Source organism: Geotrypetes seraphini, chromosome 1 (assembly GCF_902459505.1).
Source record: "Geotrypetes seraphini chromosome 1, aGeoSer1.1, whole genome shotgun sequence".
In the NCBI taxonomy this organism is placed as follows: domain Eukaryota; kingdom Metazoa; phylum Chordata; class Amphibia; order Gymnophiona; family Dermophiidae; genus Geotrypetes; species Geotrypetes seraphini.
In genome coordinates, this window is record NC_047084.1 from 456,508,650 (window position 1) to 456,535,206 (window position 26,557).

General features: G+C 42.8%; 1 protein-coding gene across 1 annotated transcript in view; it reads left to right on the forward strand.

The window, feature by feature from the left end:
- The window catches only part of CACNA1F (calcium voltage-gated channel subunit alpha1 F), a 224,240-nt gene that overhangs the window by 145,877 nt on the left and 51,806 nt on the right, over positions 1-26,557 (forward strand). Inside the window, 9 exon segments of the mRNA XM_033922018.1 lie at positions 12,454-12,561; positions 12,999-13,051; positions 13,535-13,681; positions 14,247-14,448; positions 14,688-14,846; positions 15,024-15,134; positions 15,716-15,799; positions 16,124-16,144; positions 19,101-19,229. Coding sequence (XP_033777909.1) covers positions 12,454-12,561; positions 12,999-13,051; positions 13,535-13,681; positions 14,247-14,448; positions 14,688-14,846; positions 15,024-15,134; positions 15,716-15,799; positions 16,124-16,144; positions 19,101-19,229 — 1,014 coding nt within the window.

Sequence of the window (26,557 nt, forward strand, 5' to 3'; positions counted from 1 at the left end):
TACGATGGAGAAACGATACCAGGGCAATTGGAATCCGTCAATGCTTGCCGACTATTGTTGGATGCTACAACGTGATGCACCAGACACTGAATATAAAAGAAACTCGGGAGCAAAACACTTTTAATTCTGTTTCATTTAGTCGCTTGTGCGAAACGTAAACTTGACTATATATTTTATTGTCAGTAAACATAAAAATGTCTATTTCTCATAGTTCTTACGTGATGCAGTAAAACCAAAACCATATTTGAGCATACCAAGTTGGTACCTGTCATAATCACCAAAAACTTTTCAGGAATCAAGACTTAACCAAAAAATTGTTGTGCAGTGATATCTAAGAAAAAGGACCATTTAAACTAATTAATTTATGGAACATGTATGGTTGGGCAGACTGGATGGACCACTCGGGTCTTTATCTGCCGTCATTTACTATGTTACTATGTAACAGTCTCCAAACTAGACTGAAAATTAACAAAAATCCCCTGATAACAAATGAGAAAAAATAAGAGGCAAATTCATAAGTACAGTGAACAATGCAAAGTGTTACTCCAGGAACCATTTCATTTGTTAATCAATATTGGACACATGAATGGTTAAAGAGAGATGAATTGAAAGTGAAACCTAAGGATCAGTGGTTGTTAGTTGCAGCCACAACAGCAGATTACAGACAGGAAAGTTCACAAGTATAGAAAAAACTGGTACACAGACACCTATGACTTCTATAAGGAGCTGGAAATACTGTAGTTACTCATTTCATAGCTGGCTATGAAGTTCTGATGGGGAAATCGCTGTACAGAAAGACACAATAAGATGGTGTGTCCTGGAAAAGCACCAGGATCATAATCGTAAGAGAATTATGGAGAATCCCATCAGCTCAACACATAATATATTAAACTAAACTAAACTGAACTTTAAATTTGTATACCGCATCATCTCCATAAAGATAGAGCTCGACACGGTTTACAGGTAATTAAATAAATGAGGGAAGGACATAATAGAGGTTAAGAAGAGGATAGCTAGCTTTACATTTTAAATAGATAGCTTTACGTTTTGGAGAAAAGCCAGGTTTTCAGATGCTTTCGGAATAATTGGAAAGAGCCTAGGTTCCGCAGCGGGGCAGGGAGGTTATTCCAAAGCTCAGTGAATTTGAAGAAAAGGAATTTCCCTAATTTCCCTGCATACATGACACCTTTTAACGAGGGGAAAGATAGTTTGAGTATGTGATATACGATATGACCAGAAAATCAATCTTTTCTGTCACTGCTCCATTTCTTTGGAACAGTATGCCCTTGCACCTTTGGGAAGATTCCTCACTTACAAAATTTTAATCAAATTTAAAAACCTTTCTGTTCAGGAATGCTTTTGATTGCTAATATCGCTCTAAGCTTTTACTATCCGACAGGATTTTAATACCCTTCCTTTTGTGTTTCCCTTTTAATGCATTTCTTTCCTATTGAATATTGTATTTCTCCCCTCTTTTTTCCTATATACGTGTTTGTCTGTATCAGTTATTGTGATTACCTTTTAATTTTATAATTTCAGTTTCTTAATCATGTACACTGCTTTGATAATTTTATAAACAGTATATCGAATTTTAATAAACTTGAAACTTAAGAATCAAAAAGTTATGGTCACCTGGGATATCCCCATCCTGGCCAATAAAAATCTGGATGCAAGGAAAGTGGATATAGTGGTAAAAGAGAAAATACCAGAATGACATTGATCATAAAGACGTCTGTCCCAGACAATTACATTTTGAATCAAGTAGAAAGAGAGAAAGCCCTCAAGTACCAAGAAATGAAGTCAGAGACCAAGAAAATATTGTGAAAAGATACAGAAATATTTCCCATCATTTGGGTGGCACAGGTTTGATGAAAGGAAATTTTCAGGCACACTTAGATAGGTTGAGAAGAAAACTGAAGCCAAGACTTCTCAAAATGTACATCAAAATATAACTTTTAAATGTGAAGGGGTGGTGACCTTTCCCGCATTTTTTGGATCAGGGAGCAACGTTTGATCCTGAGATTACATATACTACACCCCAAAGGTCTTAACAGCGAGATTGAATGGCAAGCTTTTTTATAGTTTACTCTCCTTTGATTTTCAACAAAAGTCCTTCCTTTGTATTATTTTTTGCTTTTTATTTTTTACTTTGTGTACATTTTTGAGCATGTTCAGTTGCTCTTTTCTGACCAAGACAGTATGGCTCAGCTGATCCGTACGTAGCCCCGCCTCCAGCGGCACTACGTCAACACCCTTCAATTTTGATATTTAAACCGGCGTTTCTTTCACCGCTTCAACGAAGAACATTTTGAAGAGACTCTTTCGTCCTAATTAATGGCAAGTACCCCTCCTTGTGTAGTCTTCTTAGCGCGTTATACAACAAGGTATTATAATAGCATGTCACATGTTTTTAAGATGCGTTATTATATTTTTGTTACTAGAATACAAGTGTTTTCATCTGCATCACTCAGTCCTTTTCTCTGGCATTTGAAGTTGTTCACCTCTCCTCTGGGTTCCTTGAAACAGACCCTCGAAACATGGCCCATGTCGGGACCTGTTAACACACTCTAAAGCTAAGTGGAGTATCTTTCTTTATTGCCATTGAGAACAAGATAATTTACAACGAGTACTTTGCTTTCAGTTTAATTCTTTGCATAAAAGTCAAACACAGTGATAGGAAGGTGGGTTCGACTATAGGAGCTTCGGCTCTTGGTCGGATTACACAACTTTTGAGTGTATGTGAAGACTATATAGACTATATTAATATTCACATTTAAAAGTTATATTTTGATGTACATTTTGAGAAGTCTTGGCTTCAGTTTTCTTCTTGTCATTCCTTTTGACCTCTCAGCCTTACACCAATTGAGAATAGTTTCCTCACCAGACATTGCTGTGAACAAGGCTGCCCTGTAAACATCTAAAAGCTAAGTTACTCAGCATTTCATATTCTGCTCTTTTGACTGGTTTTCAGCATTATATCTGCTTAATTTCTCTTCTCCTCCCTGTTTCTTACTAAAAAAATACAAAAAAATAAATCCTTCTCTTTCCTCTGTTAAATCTTATTTCCTCTTCCTGCATTTTTGTTTAAAATACTGTGTTTTAGGTGGTATAGAGCCTATATTTCTGGTGCCTGTGGCTCAGGGTGACTAAAGTAGGGAAAATCCTGTATAAATCCTGTGTTTTAGGGTAGCACTGATAGAACCTGCAGTTTTGTTTAAAATACTGTATTTTAGGTGGTATAGAGCCTATATTTCTGCCTTACTAGTAGTCTTACTTATGGTCCCACCAACCCCAGGGACCACTATTCATATATAGAGACCCATATAATCAGGACTACTCAAATCAAGTCACTTCACAACCAATCAAGATGACCTTTATTCTATGCAATCACTGTGGTGCTTTAATTCCAAGACATACTATTTGGAGGCTTAAGGCATGCCCCATCTGTCTTCAACTTGCCAGTATTAAGGAGGAGCTCTGCAAACTTAAACAGGAATTGAATACAATTAAAGCAGCTTCCATCACTCCACAAAATCATACCAACTTACCACCTCTACCTCAAAGAATAAAACAGCCCAGGAATAAATGGGTCACAGTAGGCTCAGGAATACTGTGACATGTAACACAGAAACATCCACCTTCACTAATATTACCTCTACAGAATTCCTTCGCTCCACTAGTGCACTGCGATACTCAGGAAAACAGAAGGGAGGTGGGACTGGAACCAATGAAGGTAACTCAAGAGAACAAGCGCACCCTAAGTACAAATAAAAAAGCCAAAAACAGAAAACTATTACTGTTGGGGGATTCCATCATCAGAGGCATTAACCTTGGAACACAGGGCGAGGAGACCAAAATAGTGAAATGTCTTCCAGGATCCTCAGCTACCAGGAGTTCCAGGCAAATACTGACTATAATTAAGGAAGAAACTAAGGATTTTAACACTGATGTTGTTATCCATCTGGGAACAAATGACCTGGCCAACAACTCCACACTTGCAGCACAGAAAGCTTTTCGGGAGCTTGGTGAGGGCGTGAAACCTTTTGTAAAGACTTTAGCTTTTTCTGAGATATTGCCTGCATATGGAAAAGGAAAGCAAAGAGTGAAAAACACAGAGGACTTTAATAGATGGCTCAGAGCCTGGTGTCATCAAGAAGGCTTCAGGTACATAGGAGGATGGGGAAATACATGGAAGGACAAGAAGCTATATTGCACTGATGGGCTACATATTACTACAGCAGGAAAAAGAAACCTTGCAGAAAAATTTAGACAATATTTTTCTAGGCATTTAAACTAGAAGGTGGGGGTGGTGTATGTACGAAGGACAATTATAGAGACCACCCCCGGCAAAAGAAAAGATGTGATAGTAGTAAAGGCTGCAACATAAGCAATATCAGCAACTCATTTCTTAGTATTGCAACGGAAAGTGAAACGACACAAAAATCCATACAAAAAAGGAGATTATCGCTGAAAAATAGCTGGAAAGCGATGACCACAAATGCTCACAGTCTAAGCAACAAAGTTCATGATCTGCAAGCCCTGATATTAGAGGCAGATCTAGATATTGTTGCTATCACAGAGACATGGTTCAGTGAATCACATGGATGGGATGCAAACATACCGGGATATAATCTTTTTAGGAAGGACAGAGATGGTCATAAAGGTGGAGGAGTAGCTCTCTATGTAAAGATCAATATCCAAGCGACCGAAATGCAAGGGACCTGGGGAGAGGAAGAAGCGATATGGATTGCTCTGAAAAGAGAAGATGGAACTTCTATCTACGTGGGTGTAGTCTACAGACCTCCGACTCAATCGCAGCAAATTGATAAGGATCTGATTGTGGATATCCAAAAGTTTGGAAGGAAAGAGGAGGTTCTGCTGTTGGGAGATTTCAACCTGCCGGATGCGGACTGGAATGTTCCGTTTGCGGAATTGGAAAGAAGTAGGGAGATTATGGATGCCTTTCAAGAGACTCTGCTCAGACAAATGGTGACGGAACCCACAAGGGAAAAAGCGATATTGGATCTGGTCCTCACAAATGGAGAGAGTATCTCTAATGTTTGAGTGGGTGCTCACCTGGGTAGTAGCGATCATCAAACGGTTTGGTTTGATATAACGGCTAAAGTGGAGAGCGGCCGCACGATACTTAAAGTCCTAGATTTCAAACATACGGACTTTAATGCAATGGGAAAGTACCTGAAGAAAGAGCTGTTAGGATGGGAGGACATAAGAGAAGTGGAAAGACAGTGGTCTAAGCTGAAAGGAGCGATAAAAATGGCTACGGACCTTTATGTGAAGAAAATCAATATAAACAAGAGAAAAAGGAAGCCGATATGGTTCTCCAACCTAGTGGCTGAGAAAATAAAGGCGAAAGAGTTGGCGTTCATGAAATATAAAAAAACCCAAGAAGAGGAGAGCAGAAAGGACTACAGGGTGAAACTGAAAGAAGCCAAGAGAGAGATACGTTTGGCGAAGGCACAGGCGGAAGAACAAATGGCTAAAAATGTAATAAAGGGAGATAAAAAATTTTTCAGATATATTAGTGAAAGGAGGAAGATAAAAAATGGAATTGCTAAGCTAAAAGATGCTGGGAACAAATATGTGGAGAGTGATGAGGAGAAAGCAAATGTGCTAAACAAATACTTCTGTTCTGTGTTCACAGAAGAAAATACTGGAGAAGGACCGAGATTGTCTGGCAAAGTTACACGAGAAAATGGAGTAGATTCTGCGCCGTTCACGGAGGAGGGTGTTTATGAGCAACTTGAAAAACTGAAGGTGGACAAAGCGATGGGACCAGACGGGATCCATCCCAGGATACTAAGGGAGCTCAGAGAGGTTCTGGCGAGTCCTATTAAAGACTTGTTCAACAAATCTCTGGAGACGGGAGTGATTCCTGGGGATTGGAGGAGAGCGGATGTGGTCCCTATTCATAAAAGTGGTCACAGGGATGAAGCAGGAAACTACAGGCCGGTGAGCCTCACTTCAGTTGTTGGAAAAATAATGGAAGTGTTGCTGAAAGAAAGGATAGTGTATTTCCTTGAATCTAATGGGTTACAGGATCCGAGGCAACATGGCTTTACAAAAGGTAAATCGTGCCAAACGAACCTGATTGAATTTTTTGATTGGGTAACCAGAGAGCTGGATCGAGGACATATGCTAGATGTAATTTACTTGGATTTCAGCAAAGCCTTTGATACAGTTCCTCATAGGAGGCTGTTGAACAAACTTGAAGGGCTGAAGTTAGGACCCAAAGTGGTGAACTGGGTCAGAAACTGACTGTCAGACAGACGCCAGAGGGTGGTGGTTAATGGAAGTCGCTCGAAGGAAGGAAAGGTGACTAGTGGAGTACCTCAGGGTTCGGTGCTGGGGCCAATCCTGTTCAATATGTATGTAAGTGACATTGCTGAAGGGTTAGAAGGAAAAGTGTGCCTTTTTGCAGATGATACCAAGATTTGTAACAGAGTAAACACCGAAGAGGGAGTGGAGAATATGAAAAAGGATCTGCAAAAGTTAGAGGAATGGTCTAATGCCTGGCAACTAAAATTCAATGCAAAGAAATGCAGAGTAATGCATTTGGGGATTAATAATAGGAAGGAACCGTATATGCTGGGAGGAGAGAAGCTGATATGCACGGACGGGGAGAGGGACCTTGGGGTGATAGTGTCCAAAGATCTAAAGGCGAAAAAACAGTGTGACAAGGCAGTGGCTGCTGCCAGAAGGATTCTGGGCTGTATAAAGAGAGGCGTAGTCAGTAGAAGGAAGAAGGTGTTGATGCCCCTGTACAGGTCATTGGTGAGGCCCCACTTGGAGTATTGTGTTCAGTTTTGGAGACCGTATCTGGCGAAAGACGTAAGAAGACTTGAGGCGGTCCAGAGGAGGACGACGAAAATGATAGGAGGCTTGCGCCAGAAGACGTATGAGGAGAGACTGGAAGCCCTGAATATGTATACCCTAGAGGAAAGGAGAGACAGGGGAGATATGATTCAGACGTTCAAATACTTAAAGGGTATTAACGTAGAACAAAATCTTTTCCAGAGAAAGGAAAATGGTAAAACCAGAGGACATAATTTGAGGTTGAGGGGTGGTAGATTCAGGGGCAATGTTAGGAAATTCTACTTTATGGAGAGGGTGGTGGATGCCTGGAATGCGCTCCCGAGAGAGCTGGTGGAGAGTAAAACTGTGACTGAGTTCAAAGAAGCGTGGGATGAACACAGAAGATTTAGAATCAGAAAATAATATTAAATATTGAACTAAGGCCAGTTACTGGGCAGACTTGCACGGTCTGTGTCTGTGTATGGCCGTTTGGTGGAGGATGGGCAGGGGAGGGCTTCAATGGCTGGGAGGGTGTAGATGGGCTGGAGTAAGTCTTAACAGAGATTTCGGCAGTTGGAACCCAAGCATAGTACCGGGTAAAGCTTTGGATTCTTGCCCAGAAATAGCTAAGAAGAAGAAAAAAAAAAAAAATTTAAATTGAATCAGGTTGGGCAGACTGGATGGACCATTCGGGTCTTTATCTGCCGTCATCTACTATGTTACTATGTTAGAGAGGTTGCCTATACACATTGAGGGGCACAATCGAAAGGGATGTCTAAGTCTGTTTATGCTCATCTCGCAAGTCGTCCAAAGTTAAAAAGAGTCTAAGACACATTTTTGAAAGATAACGTCCAACTTTTTTTAACTTTTGAAAATCGTCTAATTATACGTCCTGCCGATCTGATCGTCCAAGCCGCTAAATCGTCTATCTTTATACCACATTTCCGTCCAACTTTCCTTCCAAGTGCAAAACACCTAGAACAAGTCCTGTTGGACGTGGGAGGGGTCTGCAAAGTGATGGACTGCACACCCAGACATGCCACCTAAATAGTGGGGTACCTTACAGGGCACTGCTGTGAACTTCACAAAAAGGGTGCCATGGCTTCTCCTAACTGCAGCTCCCTTTTAGGTGTCGGTGAGCCCCCCAAACCACCTACAGAATCCCCTAGACCCACTTATCTACCACCCCAATAGCCCTTATGGCTGCAGGAGCCACTTATATGCCAGTCAAAAAGGGGTTTGGTGGTGTATAGGGGAGTGCAAATGTTTAAGTATCAATGCAGTGATTACAGGGGCTTATGGGCATGGGTCCTCCTCTCTATGGGTCCCTAACCCACCCCCAAGACGACTTAAGCTGCCTCTGGGTTGGACGACTAGGCTTTCCTATGCCAGGCGGCTAGGTGATGATGGTCTGGAGGCTGAAATTTAAAGTTGTGAATAAAATTTTATGAGGGGGGATGGTGATCACTGGGGTAGTGTGTGGGGGGGTCTGTGTTATGTGTTTGCAGTGCTTATCTGTTGAGTTTAGGTGGGTTTTTGTGACTTAGACCCTGTTTTACATGATCTAAGTCACAACGTCCAAGTTCCGTCTAGGCTCTGTTGTTAAACTTTTGGTTATACATGCTGTATGACTAAGTCTAAGCTGGCCCACGTCCCGCTCAACTTCCGCCCTCGACACACCTCCCGAAATGCCCCGTTTAGCTTTGGACGTTGAGCGGCACTATGAAGGCCTAGGTCATTTTTAAATACCTCTATATATCAAACTAACAGAAGGATTAGTAGCCAAATTCCTCACCAACTATCTCGAGGACCATAATTTACTCCATCCCATGCAATCCGGCTTCAGAACTATCTTCAGCACAGAGACACTACTAGGCTCCCTTATCGACACAGCAAGACAACACCTCAGCATTGGAAAAAAAATGCTGCTCATACAGTTGGACCTGACGGCGGCATTTGACCTGGTAGACCATAACATCCTACTGCAAATCTTGGACTCAATAGGCATCTCAGATAAAGTATACTCATGGTTTGAAGGTTTCTTAAAATCCAGAACATACAAAGTAAAATCAGACAAAGAAAAATCCAAACCTTGGTCCAACCCCTGCGGCGTTCCACAAGGGTCCCCACTGTCCCCTATTCTCTTCAACCTATATACGGCCTCTCTTGGCGTTTACCTGAACAAACAAGGCCTATCCTTTTATAGCTATGCTGATGACATCACCATCCTCATTCCTTTCGATCAACCAATGCTCTTAATGTCAGACACACTACACAGAACTCTAGCTACAGTTACGACTTGGATGGAAGACCACAAACTGAAACTCAACCCAGACAAAACTAAATTCATCCTCCTAGAAAATCACAAAATCCCAACCATAACCAACTTAGAAATCAACTCTATCAACTACCCTTTGCAAACCACCTAAAACTTCTAGGTATGACTATTGACAGAGGCTGCACCATGCAACCACAAATTAACAAAACAATATAGAAATCTTTCGCAGTTATGAGAAACCTTAGACAAGTCCGAAAATTCTTCGAAAAAACACAATTTCAGCTCCTAGTACAATCTCTAATCCTAAGTATCCTAGACTATTGCAACATCCTCTACCTCCCCTGCCCTGCAATAATGATTAAACAACTACAGACAATTCAGAATACAGCTCTGAGACTCGTTTATTCATTGAAAAAACATGATCATATTACTGAAGCATTCATCAATTCTCATTGGCTTCCAATCCAGGAAAGAATACAATTTAAATTCTACTGTATACTATTTAAAACTATAAATGGAGACAGCCCAACCTACCTAAATCAAACCACCTCTACCAGGCAAAGAAAAACACACACCCTATTCACTTACCCCCCAATCAAAGAAGTAAAATGGAAAAAACTATACAACGGACTACTGGCCACTCAGGCAGCGAAGATAGACAACCAAGTCTCCAACCTATTGACAACAACCCCAGACTACAAGATGTTCAGAAAGGAAATAAAAACTATACTCTTCAAGAAATCCCTTAATAAAGCTTAATACCATGATAAAGCTTAACCCCCCTCTTACCATCCCCTCCCTAACCAAAGATCCTACTTTTCCCTCTCTTGGAAACCTTCTCTGATCTAACTTTGTAACCCTTCTTCAATAACTCTTTTTGTAATCCGCTTTGAACTGAAAGGTAATGGCGGAATAGAAATCTGTAATGTAATGTAATGTAATACATCCAAAACCCGGTTTTATTATCGGCGCTTGGACGTTTTTGAGAAATGTTTGTCCAAGTGACGACTTAGGCCGGTTTTTGGACGTTTTTCTCATTCAATTATGAGCTCCATTACATCTTATGAACTCCAGAAGGGAACTCTCTTTGCCATGATTCAAGTACAACAGTGAACTTTAGCTGTACATTTAAGAGGCTGATGTAACAGAGGTTGGAGATTGTTATTTTTGTGTAGACAGTTGTCTAGTCACCGCAGTGGTTCCCAACCCTGTCCTGGAGGAACACCAGGCCAATTGGGTTTTCAGGCTAGCCCTAATGAATATGCATGAAGCAAATTTGCATGCCTATCACTTCCATCATATGGAAATCTCTCTCATGCATATTCATTAGGGCTAGCCTGAAAACCCGATTGGCCTGGTGTTCCTCCAGGACAGGGTTGGGAATCACTGTGTACCCAGAAGATAAATAACCCCTTTCCTAAACCGTATGTATTTGGTTGGGACCATGGCCTGGACCGGAATCCTTCGGAAGGCCATAAGCAGTTTCACAACTCTTTTTTCGCTTCACTTTCGCAAAGATTCAGTCTGCACCAAAGTTGTTGTTATGAAACAACTGTTTACTGAACTCAAATCTCTTCATGCAGACAAATACAGTGTGGCAGAGGCAGGCACAGTGCAAGAAGCAACAATTAGCGACTCAATTATTTACAGCATCTCTGAAGCTTTATACTCCTAACTCCAGTTCTAAGAGAAAGTCCAACTGTCCAGCTTCTACATGTATTAATATGGGTGACAGGAGATCAATACAGTTCCATTCTGAAGTCACAGTTCTGGTGTTAGCTCCATCGAGACTCAGGGGCTTTCAATTCAGACACAATCTGGGTTGATTTAGATTCTCAGGATCTCTACAAATGGTAAACATCCTTCAGCCTAGTAGATATTTATGGACCCCTAGGACAGTGTTTCTCAACTCAGTCCTGGAGTACTCCCATGCCAGTCAGGGTTTCAGGATATCTACAATGAATATGCATAAACTTGATTTGCATATACTGTCTCCGTTATATGCAAATTCTTTCATGCATATTCATTGTGGATATCCTGAAAACCTGACTGGCAATGGGGTACTCCAGGACCGAGTTGAGAAACACTGCCCTAGGAGATGGGATGAAGTCCTGGTTGCCTTGCTGGAAAATATATATGTAGCCCAGTCTCTCTTTCTTCCTTGATGACTCAAAAGGGATGAAGAAGGTTCCTCATTCCCTCAGTCATCCAAAAGGGCAAATGCTTAACATACCATAACATACATTTTTATTTATATACCGCAAAAGCCTTTTGGTTCTATGCGGTTTACAAAAGAGATGGATTGACCATTGTCAGTGAGCTACAATACAGAGAACATTGGCATCAACAAGTCAACAATAGTTTCACATCAATATGCTGCTTTGGAGGAATTACAAGAATTGTGAGAACAGATGGGTTTTTAATAGCTTTCTAAAATGCATATATGAGGTTGATATTCTAACCATTTGGCCCAGTTCAGGATCCCTGGAAGCGGCTTGGTATGATAAGTGACTTAAGTGGCTTCTGTTATCTGTATATGCCTGAGTCTCTCCTTGATGTCATTAAACCAGCTAGAGTAGCATAGTATGCATGTTGTAGACTTCTTAGTCTATATGGCTAAAGCTATAGGCTTGCCTTGAAAGGCTCTTCCCCTAGTGTGAATTGGTCAGTGGCTGGAAAGGTAGAAAAACCCCCAAAGACATTACTCAAGTGTGAAACAGGGTTTTATACTCAGGGGACTTTTTAGTCAAAACTGATTGTAATAACAAGGTATTACATCCTCCCTTCTTTTAGAAGAAGCTAGAAAAATCACACAGTACTCTGACTGGAAACCACCGATGTCTAGTACAAATCAGCATTACATTGTTTACAGTAGGAATCTATGAAGGCACCATAAGGCAAGATTCCAGCTGTCCTACATTTGAGATCATATTCCACATACCTTGGCTTAGCAGCGAGATTTATTACTGTCATGTGCAAAACTAACTCATTTGAAGGCATTGCCCCTCTCAATAATAAGGCACCAACCAAAATCCTAAAGACTCACTTTAAACCCTAGAAATAACAAAAGCCCCTGGGGCAGCACCAAAAGTACAAGTATTCTCCTGATCCACCCATGTTTCCGTAAGAGCCATACTACATAGTATGCTGTTTTTAGCATGCACAGAAGGGTTTTAACATTCATTTTAAACTTTATTGTATAGATCAAATAGTGGTTATTCTCTCATTACTCTCTCTTTCTCTTAGGATTCAAGAAACGTTTATTGTCACAACAATTGGTACATATTATGCTAGAAGAATATAGGTCTCAGCAAATGATGCAATGGGTGTTCTGATCCTTCTCTCTCTCTCATTTATCTTAGCATGTGGTACAGTGTGTGTTTGTGGCTATTCGCACCATTGGAAACATCATGATTGTTACCACACTGTTGCAGTTCATGTTTGCCTGCATTGGGGTACAGTTGTTCAAGGCAAGTGTCTCAAGTCTCGTAGGATTCTCCTAGTTATGTCCCTCTTGTAACAACCTCCTCACAGTACATAATCTCTCCATCTCTTGCATGGAATGATACCAGCATATGAAACAGAGCCTCCAGTCATGCCTCGCAGAGTCTGAATGACCCTTGCCTATTTTGTTCCACAGAGTTTGAACCATGTTTTATGGAAAGATAGGCCCCAGTCCCATCCCACAGGGTGTCATTGACCCAGTCACAGGGACATGATTGAGGACTGTCTCATTCGGTCTGGCTCTTCCAAATGGGAGAGAAGATTCTGGACTCATTTGTACACCGTCATCTGTTCTCTTAAGTCTGTCATTTCAGTAGGACTGTTTCATTCCAGTATCATTCCCTGAATCCTTCCTGATGGTGAGATTTTGAAACATGAAATCTTTTATGAATTCATTTTTCAGGGGAAGTTCTTCAGCTGCACAGATGAAGCTAAACGCATGCCTGAAGAATGCAAGTAGGCAGAGACCCAGAACCACAGACAAAACTCTACCAAACTCACACTTTGACTTCAATTTATAGTCAAATTCTAATACCAACCCTGTGTCAGATGCCAGCCTTGACAGCCAGACATCTACCAAACCTGAAGTCTGATCCCAGCCATATGCAGGATTTTGCCAAATGCCAACCTTGAATCAAACCTGAATCCTACCTCACCCATAGCCCAAACTCTTCCAAACACCAAACCATAACCAGATCTCAATTTTAAACAGATTCCAACCCTATATCATAGCTAAAATTCAGCCAAACCCTGATTCAGACCTGCAGCCTCAAACTTTAGCCAATCCCCAGTTCCAATCTCATTTATAGTCAAATCTTCACCCTAACCCCAAGCTATAGGTAATTGAGAGCTATAACTCAACCCTGTGACACTCTGTGAACCTATGACATCCCCCACCCCTCAGCACTGCACAGTAATTCTTTTGCTGCTCTTTTGCAGGGGGACATTTATTATATATAAGGAGGGAGATGTGACACACCCCATGGTGCAGGAACGCATCTGGCACAATAATGACTTTAATTTTGACAATGTACTCTCTGGCATGATGACGCTCTTCACTGTCTCCACCTTTGAAGGCTGGCCCTCGTAAGTCTGCCAACTGAGCTGGGGAGGGACAGTATAGAGCAGTGGTCTCAAACTCAAACCCTTTGCAGGGCCACATTTTGGATTTGAGGTACTTGGAGGGCCTCAGAAAAAAAATAGTTAATGTCTTATTAAAGAAATGACAATTTTGCATGAGGTAAACTCTGTATAGTTTATAATTCTTTCCTTTTGGCTAAGTCTTAATAATAATATTGTAATTTATAGCTAAAGAGACATATGATCAAGAAACTGTTTTATTTTACTTTTGTGATTATGATAAAATACCGAGGGCCTCAAAATAATACGTGACGGGCCACATGTGGCCCCCGGGCCGCAAGTTTGAGACCACTGGTATAGAGAGAAGCATGAGCAAGAGTAATTCACTTGTCTTTCCCTTGTGCTTTCCATGTCCTCTTCTTTATTTGAACCATTTACTTGCTTATTTATCATCTTCCTCTTTGTTTCAATCTTCCAATCTCTTCCTATCCATCCCTGTTTTAATCATCCATCCATTTCCAGCTGTACTTCTTCCTTTACATCCTTTGTTTCCCTCTATTCTTTCCTGTAGGTTGCTATACAAAGCTATTGATGCTAATGGAGACAACGCAGGCCCGATTTATAACTATCGAGTCGAGATTTCCATTTTCTTTATTGTTTATATTATCATCATCGCCTTCTTCATGATGAACATCTTTGTGGGCTTTGTCATCATCACCTTCCGGGCACAGGGAGAACAGGAATACAAGAACTGTGAACTTGATAAGAACCAGGTGATTACCCTATCCCACCTATACTTTTAACTCCCTCTGTCCTCCTCCTCCTCCCCTGCTGTCTCCTTTCTTCGGTTTGATAACGTTCATTTCTCAATGCCTATTTTCTAGCTTCTGAGAGGATAGAAAATAGGCATTGAGAATTCTTTCATTTTTTTTCCATCCTGTCCCCTCCTGTTTTTTGTTGTTGTGATAATGCCACTCTTTCATTGCTTTTTCTTGTCTTTCTCTGGCTGTAGCGCCAGTGTGTTGAATATGCCTTAAAGGCTCAACCTTTGCGTCGATACATCCCTAAGAACCAGTACCAGTACAAGGTGTGGTACATGGTGAACTCCACAGGCTTTGAATACATCATGTTCATATTAATCTTGCTCAACACTATCGCTCTTGCCATGCAGGTAACACATGCTGCTCTCTAGGTTTTGTTGGGTGACAGTTGTATACTAGGTGTTGTGTGAGGTCTGATCATATGGATACTGTACGTCAACTGTGGGGTCTATTCACATGTGTGCTGTGAATAGGTATTATCTTGTATGTCACGTTTGGTGTATCACTATTACGTTTCTTCACTCTAGCACTACGAGCAGTCAAAACCATTCAACTATGCCATGGACATCCTGAATATGGTATTCACCGGCCTCTTTACTGTGGAAATGGTGCTGAAAATAATTGCCTTCAAACCAAAGGTAAGGTTCAGCCCTAGACCTTGTCTCACAAAGAAGGGTCTCTAAACTCTATCCCTCAGCCCCAAAGGTTTCAGAGCTGGGCTACAGAAGATGATCTCCATCCCTCTGCTCCCAGCTGGTCAATATTCAGCTGGCAGCGGTCAGCCTTTCTTTATGTGTTGACTTCTGTTAGCTGAATTATGTTCTAATATTCACTATTTAGCACTGAATATCTGGGTCTAGGATACTTGCTGGGCGTTACCTGGGTATCGCCAGTATTCAGTGGTGGTACCCAGGTTATTTTAGGAGAGCCTTTTTGCTGTCCTAAATTATTTGGATAGTTATCCAGATTCCGCCCAGATTCACTCCCACTCCCAGTTTCACCTCAACTCCATTCTGAACTACCCCTGCACTAGCTAGAAAAATGCCACAGCAGTTAGAGTTAATATTAATAGTTGGGCTGGCCAGCATGATTTAGAGCCCCTTAAGTTTCCAGAATTAATCTCACAGAGATCTTCCCCTCTGCTGCTGAGCATGTCTCATGGGGGAAGATTTCTCAGGTTAATATTTTTCTATTTCTATGATTTCCTTGTTATTTTTAGCATTACTTTTGCGATGCTTGGAACACTTTTGATGCCCTGATTGTAGTCGGCAGTCTGGTTGATATAGCAGTGACTGAAGTGAATGTAAGTTATCATCAAACATCTTTCTTACTCTCTGCTTTCTCTGTGTGTGTGTTCTTCTCACCATTTCAAACGAATCTCTTGTCTATTTTCTCATGTTGTTTCTCCTTCTCTCTGTGTGATAATATAATATTTTTCATGACCTTTTTGTGGTTCCTGCTGCTTACCCTTGTTTCATCCTCTTCCTCAATAACATTAATCACCAATATCATCGATCAACATCAACTCCATAATTAATGAATACTCTATCTTCAATCAACATCATCAATCTTCATTAATTATCACTATCGTCATGTTATCACTGTACCTGATTTTCCTTGCTCTTAGAATGGGTGGCATGTCGGAGAGGTAATCGGATCTTCTTTCATCTTTGCAGTCTTTGTCAGAGCTAAAAATGTGTTTATAATTGTGAAGTGGGAATGTGAGATGGAGGGTCTTCTCCCTATTCTCTCAGGGGAAGTGAGAATTTTTACCCCATTCCCAATAGCACCTCTAGGTTTTCCTTTTCTTTTCTCCTTTACTGATGTCCACCATTTTTCTTTCACCGAATGCTTTACCTGAGTGATTCATAGAACTAGAGGGGCATCTCCTTCAAGGTCTACTCTTCCCAAGGCTTGAACATACCACCTCTGTGATAGGCCCAGACCCTACAAGGATTTTTCTTTTATTAATTTTGGGAGACTAAGGGCCTTCCAGAGTGGGGAAGTAGCCTAATTGTTAGTGCATCAGCCTGAAAACTAGGGGAACTGGGTTCAGTTCCTACTGTAGCTGCTTGGGACTCTGGGTGAGTTACTTAACCCTCTATTGTAATGTGACCATACGTCCTGTTTTGAATGGAACCGTCCCGTTTTTAGGTAGCCTATCCCGTTGTCCCCAAGCACAGCTTTGGGATGCTGAAATGTCCCGTTTTCAGAAAGAGAGCAACCCACTGTAACAATTTTAAAAAAAAGCGCTGTGCTTGGGGACAACGGAATGCGATTTTATAAGCAGCAGGCCCACAAGCCTTCCCAACTCCCCACCCCCATGACATCAATTCTGACATCTGAGAGGAAGTTCTGGGCCAGCGGAACTTTCTCTCCAATGTCAGAATTGACGTGGGGGGGGAGGCTTGTGGGCCCGCCGCTTGTAAAGTTGCTGCACGCAGTTGGCCTGTTTCTGTATTGGCATCGAGGAAGCAGAAAGAAATTGGCAGCAGTGGCTTGGAGAAATCGGTGGCAGTGGGGGGGGGGGGGGCAGGAAGAGAGAGAGAAAAAGAAAGAAAGGGAAGGGGGCAGGGAGAGAGAAAGAAAGAAAGGAGGGACAGGGAGAGAGAAAGAAAGAATGACATATCTACAATGTTATTACCTAAAAATTAGTAGATGTTCTGTTCTGAGAAAAAAAAAATGGTCACGTTACTCTATTGCCCCAGGTACCCATAAATAATATATAAACCACTTTGATTATAACTACTAGTGCTACTATTAATTATTTCTAGAGTGTTACCAGATGTACGTAGTCACAAAAGAGATAGTCCCTGCTCGAATGAGCTCACAATTTAATCAATCAAGACAGACAAACAGGATACCAGGGTAGGGGTTACAGTTAGTGGGGGATAGTTAACTGTTGGTTAGGGTGATGAGCAGAGGGAGAAGGTTATGAATTGAAGGTCAAAAAGATGGGCTTTCAGTCTATTTTTGAACAAGGGAAGGGGCTTAACACACGGACTCAGGTAGTCTATTCCAGGCATATGGGGCAGTGAAGTGAAAGGAAGAAAGTTGGGAATTGGCAGTAGAGGGGAAGGGTTCAAATAAAAGTAACCTATCTGAGGAATGGAGTTCTCGGGGAGGCATATAAGGAGAGACAAGAGAGGAAAAATACTGAGGGGCTGCAGAATGAACACACGTGAACATTAGTAATAGGAGTCTGAACAATATGCAAAGGCAGGCAGGGAGCCAGTGAAGTTATTTGAAGAGAGAGGTAACATGAGTGTAGCAATGTTGGCAGAAGATAAATCTTGCAGCAGGGTTTTGCACAGATTACAGGAGGGAGAGGTGATTCAGCGGGAGAGCTCAGCGAGGAAGGGGCGAATTTGGTAATGTTGGTGGAAGCTACATGCTTTAGCAGTCTGTTGGATGTGCATAGAAAATGAGAGGTTGGAGTCGAAGATGATTCCAAGATTACAGGCAGAGGAGAAAGGAATGATAACAGTATTATGTACAAAGACAGAGAATGGACAGAGCGGAAGATTTAGGAGGAAAGAGGAGCAGCTCAGTCTTGGACATGTTTAGTTTCAAGTGGTGGCTGGACATCTAGGCAGCAATGTCAGATTAACAGGTGGATACTTTTTCTTGAATAGTTGGTAAAATCTTTGGAGTGGAGAGGTAGATCTGGGAATCATCAGCATATAGGTGATATTGGAAGTCATGGGAGGAAATCAGGGCACCGAGGGAAGAGGTATAGAGGGGAAGAGGTCCTAAGACAGCATCCTGGAGTACACCAATTGCTCTCAGGATAGCAGCAGAGGAAGGTCCACTAATGCTTACACTAAAGGTGCATTGGGAGAGATAGGAGGCAAACTAGGAGAGGACAGATTTGTGGAATCCAAGCAAGGACAGCATATCGAGAAGGCAGCGATTAACAGTATAAAAAACAGCAGACAGGTCAAAAAGGATGAGGATTGAGTATTGGCCCTTGGATCTGGACAGGAGCAGATCAGGTGAAGACTTTGGTAAGGGCAGTCTCTGTAGAATATAGGAGGCAAAAGCCAGATTGTAGAGGATCAAGATGAAAAAAAATCAAGGCAGCGATGGAGGACAGCATGCTCAAGTATCTTGGATAGGAATGGAAGAAGGAGGAGCAGACGGGGTCCAGTAAGGGTTTGTTTTTAGAAGTGGCTTAACCACCACATGTTTGAAGGCCTCTGGAACTGGAAATGGATAGGCTGAGGATATGACAGATAGCAGGGATAACATTATGTGAGATGGAATCAAATAGAAGGGTGGGGATGTGGTCAGAGGGGCATGTAGTGGGCTTAGCCAAGGACAGAAGTTGTGTGGTTTCTTCTGTGATTTCAGAGAAGGAAGAAAAAAGTCAGTGGGAGTTGAAGGAGGGTCAAGAAGGTGGGACTGGAGGAGGGGAGGTGGGTCAAGAGGGGGGAGGATATGTGGGTTCCTCCCGAGTTGTGTGGGCAAAGGAAAAAGGGATGGTGGGAGATGGAAGGTCAGGAGAGTGGATGGGGAAAGTGGAGAAGGATGTGATTTTGCAGCGAATTCAAGGCCGATATTAAATCCCTTTCTCTCTAACTCCTTCTGGCTTTCTTACACAGAGTTCAGAGGACAGCTCACGCATCTCAATCACATTCTTTCGCCTCTTTCGTGTGATGCGATTAGTCAAACTGCTTAGCAAAGGGGAAGGAATACGGACTTTGCTGTGGACATTTATTAAATCTTTTCAGGTGAGTGTATATAGTTTATTATTTGTAGCTCACCTTATCCAAAGTGGAGAACTATCATACACACATAATAAAAGATATGCCACACTAAAACAAAACATATAGCTCCAGAAAAAGGAGGACGGATTGAGACATCCGGGTTTTACTTCCATTGCTTCCAATGGAAATAAAACCCAGATGTCTCATCTGTCCTCCTTACTTCCATTGCTTGCAGTGGAAGTAAAACCCGGATGTCTCAATCTGTCCTCCTTTTTCTGGAGTCATATGGCAACCCTAAATATACTGTACAATTAAATGGCCTCCTTAAAATAGTCCAACACAGTTTCCATAAACTCAAACACTTTAAAATCCTAAGTGGCAACATTCTAGAGCTCAGATTGTGATGTCATAATGCTTCATTCCACCAATACCTAAGCTCCGTCCTCATCTGCACAAGCCTCAAACACTTTAAAATCCTAAGTGGCAACATTCTAGAGCTCAGGTTGTGATGTCATAATGCCTCATTCCACCAATGCCTAAGCTCCGTCCTCATCTGCACAAGCCTCAAACACTTTAAAGTCATAAGTGGCAACATTCTAGAGCTCAGATTGTGATGTCATAATGCTTCATTCCACCAATGCCTAAGCTCCGTCCTCATCTGCACAAGCCTCAAACACTTTAAAATCCTAAGTGGCAACATTCTAGAGCTCAGATTGTGATGTCATAATGCCTCATTCCACCAATGCCTAAGCTCCGTCCTCATCTGCACAAGCCTCAAACACTTTAAAGTCATAAGTGGCAACATTCTAGAGCTCAGATTGTGAAGTCCACCAACATTACCAAAAGTCTCCTGCAGCAAATACTGCCAGAGTTGTTTCTTAAACATGATTAAATTTGTCTGCTTTTTAAAACCAACCGGTAGTTTGTTCCACTCATAAGGACCAGCCACTGAAAAAGTGCCAGTTCATGCTTTATTTAGTCTCCAGCGATGATTCTGAGGGATCATTAAATCCCCAGCTGCTCCTGAATATAATGCGCACCCTAGAATATTACACTGCAGATTAGATCTTTCAATAATTTGCAGTATCCTGGTGAAGTCCACAGTGTACCAACACCAATAATTTAAAATGGAGGGGGAAAGCAATAGGCAGCAATTTCAATTGTATGTAATATGGTGTCATATGCACTGTTTTCTTCAAACCATACAACAAACGAACAGCTGAGTTCTGCACAACTTGCAAGGCCAGGCATACAGGTGTATATAGTGATGGGAAAAAGAGTATAGATCAGTGATAAGGGGTGGGGTGGGGTGGGGAGGGGGAACCAAGGAGCATATAAAAGGAGCATGACTTAGTGAAACCGCAAGCAGTGGGGCAGCCAGGTTGGTACCAGCAAGTCACAAGTCCCTAGAAATTAATTGGGTTGATGGTAATAGGTTGATGGTGGCCAGGTACTATCCAGCAAGGCCACAGGGACCTAATAGGTGACTATTTGGGCCCTAGCCTGACTAGATTGACAGTAAGAATGGGAATGGTGGATCTTATGTGCTCACCTAATTAGGCTGATAGAACATAATGACAAAGAAAACAAAGATTGACTTGGATAAGGAGTGATATCCTAAAAGCAGTCAGCAGGTGTCAGATGGGATACATTCTGACAAAGATGGCATTTTAATGAGTCATTAAAGAGGTATATCTTATGTTACTCAAGTGGTCTGTTGCCACTAGTTTGTTTGAGCTATTTTTGGTTTTGATTGTGTTGCGATCTTGGTTTGTTATGTCACTATTTTATTTATTTCCATGAAATTTTATTAGTAGTTTAGAAAAGTTTACAGAACAAGAACCAAAAACTATATGCATTACATAATATAATACAATATATAATGGAATAACGGGAAAATTTTATTTAAAAAAATGGAAAATGGACAGGTACACTGCAAGAAATATCCGTGATCCAAGAGAGCATAGATCCATAACAAAGATAAATTAGGTAATCTACACCATAAATGCAGGTATTAGATTTCAGTAGATAAAGTTCGTAAACATAATTTTAATGGAGACTAATTCATATTCGTACTCTTCAACGTACCAAGTTTTTCCTGTTATTGCCAATTCTAATTTCTGATGATGAAGAACCAAATTGCACCAAGAGTGAACATGAAGTGATTTAGAAATTTTAGATGACTTCCAGTTGGACAGTATCATTTTTTGTGCAATGGTTAATAAAATATTTTATTATGTATCTGATCAATGTTTAAAAAAATGATCTAAGCAGGCAAGAAAGGCTCCTACCCACTTAAATTACGTTCTGCAGACTGGCTGGCAATACTCATAAGAACATAAGCAATGCCTCCGCTGGGTCAGACCCGAGGTCCATCGTGCCCAGCAGTCTGCGCACTGCTGCTGAATTTCAGCTCTAACTGGTCATTTTTGAAGTGGGACGGAGAAGGGTGTTTTAAGGACAGAGCAGGGGATGAGCTGACAATATTCAATGCTGGCAGCCACATAGCATAAATAGCTGTCCTAACTTTGGTCGTTTGCCACTCAGTTGTCAGCATTGAATACTAGACAGTGCCTACATAGCTTCCAGGCACCGGCCTGTAGCAGACAGCATGGAAAATCCATTGTTCTTGTACTTGGACTTCCAGAAAGCGTTCGACAAGGTTCCACACGCAAGGCTTCTGAAGAAACTACAAAGCCATGGAATAGAAGGAGATATACTAAGATGGATAGGCAAATGGCTGGAAAACAGATTGCAGAGAGTGGGCATAAATGGGAAGTTTTCGGACTGGGAAAAGGTGATGAGCGGTGTACCCCAGGGTTCGGTCCTTGGGCCCATCTTGTTCAATATCTTCATAAACGACCTGGAAGAAGAAACAACAAGTAATTTAATCAAGTTTGCAGACGACACAAAACTGTGTAGGGCAGTTGGGTCACAAAAGGACAGAGAAGAACTCCAGAGAGATTTGAACCAGCTAGAGAAATGGGCAGAAAAATGGCAGTTGAAGTTCAACATAGACAAATGCAAAGTGATGCACCTGGGTAAGAAAAACAAGGAACATGAATATAAAATGTTAGGTGTAACATTGGGCAAGAGCAAACAAGAAAGGGACCTGGGGGTACTGATAGACAGGACCCTGAAGCCATCAGCACAATGTGCAGAGGCAGCAAAGAAAGCAAACAGGATGTTGGGCATGATAAAGAAGGGGATCACGAGTAGATCGGAGGACATCATAATGCCGCTTTACAGAGCAATGGTCAGACCACACTTGGAATACTGTGTCCAACACTGGTCTCCCTACCTAAAGAAGGATATAACCCTGCTGGAGAGGGTGCAAAGACGAGCCACGAAGCTAGTTACAGGTATCAAGAACTTGAGCTACAAAGAACGCCTCAGAAAACTGGGATTGTTCACCCTCGAGAAGAGAAGACTGCGAGGGGACATGATAGAGACTTTTAAAATATTAAAAGGATTCGACAAAATAGAGCAAGAAACATCGTTATTCACATTGTCCAATGTGACTCGGACAAGAGGTCATGGATTGAAGCTGAGGGGCACCAGGCCAAGGACAAATATCAGGAAATTCTGCTTCGCACAACGAGTGGTGGACGCTTGGAACGCACTCCCAGAGGAGGTCGTGATGGAGACCACCATTCCGGGATTCAAGGGCAAGTTGGATGCACACCTTCTCGCAAATCACATTGAGGGATACGAGTAAACAAGGTTTCTCAACAGGGAACAGTCGCCGGACTGGATGGACCTAGAGTCTGATCCGGCGAAGCCATTTCTTATGTTCTTATGTTATGTTCAATCCCACTTTATTCTGGGACCAGTGGGTTACTTCCTTCTAACTTCCAGGATTTTGTAGGAAGCTTCAAACTTTAGAGACTTAAACCCCTCCCTCTCATACCTCATCACTGTGCCAGTGCCTCAGTTCCTCAGTCTTTCTTCCTACAAGTCAGACTGTAGGAGCTTGTCTTTTCTGCTCGTGTTTTATTATGTGTAACTTCAGTCTTTGCGTTCGTGGTTTTTGCCCTCGTGCTGCGGAGGTTCCCTATGGAGACAGCTCCAACTGCGGGAGATCACAAACATTTGGAAAAAGTCTGTTTCTGGAGGGTTTCCTGCTTGTCAGAAAGCCTTCTGGACAGCCTGCACATCAGATTGGGGCTCAGGGACCATTCCCTTGGGAGCTGGCTCACCCCAGGTTCGCCCGATAGTGGGTCGAGCGCAGGCTGCATGGTTCCATGGAGGTGCACCCGGGATCAGAGCTAGGCTGCACTGTGCGGCATGTCCAAGGGTTGTGAAGGTGACTGGCTGTGGAAGTCAGGCCAGTGGGCAATCAGAAGATTCAAAGTTCAGTTTACCAGATCTCCCTGTGAGCTGCTTTAGCTCCATCTGCAGTGTTTTCCTGTCAGTACATGTTTCTGAGCTTGTATTAGATTTTTTTTTTTTTTTTTTTTTTGGGGGGGGGGTCTTTAAAAAGGGGTTTTAGGTGATTTCCCTGCGTGACCTGCCCCACTAACCCCTAAACTCCTCAAATTGCTATTTTTGAGAGTTCTCTGTGGTTTTCCTGGGCTATTTTTAGTCAAAATAGGCCTTTAGTGGCCATCTTGAATTTTTTCAGATTTGATTTTAAAGATATTTCTTATACTTGCTAGTTTCATTTTTGAAAGAAAACAACATAGATGACCTCCCCAGGGCAGGAAGTCATAGATTCATGCCTTATTTGCAGTGGATGGCTGTCGGATGTGCAGCCGAATTCCACTTGCACTGCAGCCCATGAGGGGTGAGAGACTTGTCCAGATTCGCTACCTTCAACCTCCATGGAGGGTCTTCTAGTGCCTTCAGACTCCCATGAAAATGGCATCGGGGGCCCTGGCAAGCAATGCTAGGGCGAAACCTGGTAAATCCTGCAAACAGTCCCCAACTGGAGCACAGGGCCTGTCTCCCACCACAGAAGATGGGTTTTCCCCAGATTTTGTTGATACGCTTTGTCAGGCATAATTGAAGGAAAAAAACCCCAGTCTCTGCCTGTTTCCCTTCTGCCAGCCCCAGCACAGGCACAGAGTCCCCTGCGACTGTAGTCCAGGGTCTTTCCTCTTGCTTCCCCTAGGGGGTGCCGGCAGGTACGCAGATAATGCCCGCGGTTGCACCAGATTCACTTTCCATACCTCTGCTTTTGCAGGAGAGCGCTGCAGTAGCCACAGCTGTGGCAAATCTGGCGATTCTCTAGGATCTGGATCACTGCGGAGCCCCTGTTTTGGGAGAGGATCCCCAAGTGCGCAGATTTTTCAAGCACGTGCTTATTGTGGATTTGGTCTTTGAATCTCTACAGGCATTAAAGCTGTAGTCTGAGCTGCCTGTCACATCTTTCCTGATCACCGTGACCTCTTTTGGATTCATACAGACATTGAAGAGACTCCTGAGGGTCCCTTGCACTGTGCACATGCTGTGGAGTGGCTTTATTCCCTGGTGGATGCCTTTAACAAAGCTTTGATTCCCCAATGGTGGATTCCTCGATGACACAGGTCACCAAGCGCACTTCTCTCACCAGTGTGGATTTTGTCCTTCAGCATCTGTTTGATTGGCAGCCACTGGTGTTCAGGCAGTTTGGGCCTCTTCTTTGTGGTTCGGGCATGCCATTCCAAACTGCACCATGATCCTGACACTGTGGTGCTTAGTAACTTGGATTTTATAATATCGGGAGTGGATTATATGGCTAATGCCTTGTATGACATTTTGATCCGGCAGTAGGCTGGCAATTCTTCTTCTAAACCAACCCTTCAAGAGACAGTTGTTGTCCAGCCAGGGTCCAGATGACCTTATAGCCAATATGCAGGATCGCAGGCCCAAGTCGCTTCCTGTGAATAGATCCCACTCTTCCAGGGGTTCGGGGCAACTTAAATTTCATACCTTCAGGCTCTTCCAAGGGACAATGTTCCTCTTCATCTGCCAGATGGCACTTCGGTGGGTCTCGACATCAGCCATCTATGTATGGGGAGTTATCCGGCAGCTTCTGCAAAAGAAACAGTTCTAACCCCAGGCCGGTGTCTCCTCCCTCACACATCGGAGGGCGGTTGTCGACCTTTTTGGCAGAATGGCAGGCCATTACCTCTGACCGCTGGGACCTGGAGGTTCTCAGGGATGGCTACAAACTGAAGTTTCTCTGTCCTCTGACCGAGTATTTTCTGCATTCACCTGCAGGCCACCCCGAGAAGGTGGTTCGGGTGCAGGCCACAGTCCACAGACTTCCAGATATAACAGCCATAGAACCCATACCAGAGGGCTCTGGGAGATACTTGATATATTTCATTGTTCCAAAGGAAGGATCCGATGATTGGAGACTGACTCTGGACCTCAAGGTGGTCAATGCGGCGCTGAAAGTGCCTTGCTTCTGCATGAAGATAGTGTGTTCAGTGATAGCATCAGTGGCGCCAAGGGAGTTTCTAGCCTCTCTGGATCTGATGCAGGTGTATCTCCACATTCCCATTTTCCCAGACCACCAGCAGTATCTGCAGTTCCATGTCTTGGGGCAACATTTCCAGTTTGCGGCAATGTCCTTTGGATTGGCAATGGCAACCAGGACCTTCACCAAAGTGATGGTGGTGGTTCATCTTTGTACCCTAGGAGTCCTGGTTCATCCGTATCTGGACAAGTGGTTGATCAGAGCTCCCTTGTTCATCAGGTGATACAGTTGCTGCAGCACTTGGGCTGGGTGATCAATTTCAGGAAAAGTCACCTCAAGCTGATGCAGGATTTGGAATACCTGGGAGTTTGATTTCATACTGGATAGAAAAAAAATGTTCCTACCTGTGTCCCATCAGGAGATACTTCAACAACTTGTCAGGGACCTTCTGGCAACTCCAGTCCAGATGGCATGGCAGTACCTCCAGGTTCTGAGGACCATGCTGTCAACAATCGATGTGGTCTCTTAGGCCAGAGCTACAGCCTGTCTGTGTCCACTGCAGGATGCTTGGCTTTCACGCTGGAATCCCCAATGGGACCCATTACATGCACCCCTGCTCTGGTCAACTGTGGCATGGAACTGTCTTGTATGGTGGTTGCGACTCCTCTCGCTTTCCAGGGTCACTTTTCTGGATCTCGTATTGGGTGATTCTGTCTGCAGATGAGAGTCTCAAAGGCTGGGGAATGGTGTGTATGACCGTCCTTGTTCAGGATCAGTGGGCACCCTCAGAGCACAAGTGGTCACTCGCTTGCCTGGAGCTCCAGGCATTCAGCTGGCTCTTATCTACTTCGAGGGTCATTTCCGTCATTGATCTGTCTGTGTCTTCTCGGACAATGTCACAGCAGTAACTTACATCAATTGGCAAGGGGCATGAGGAATTCCTGAG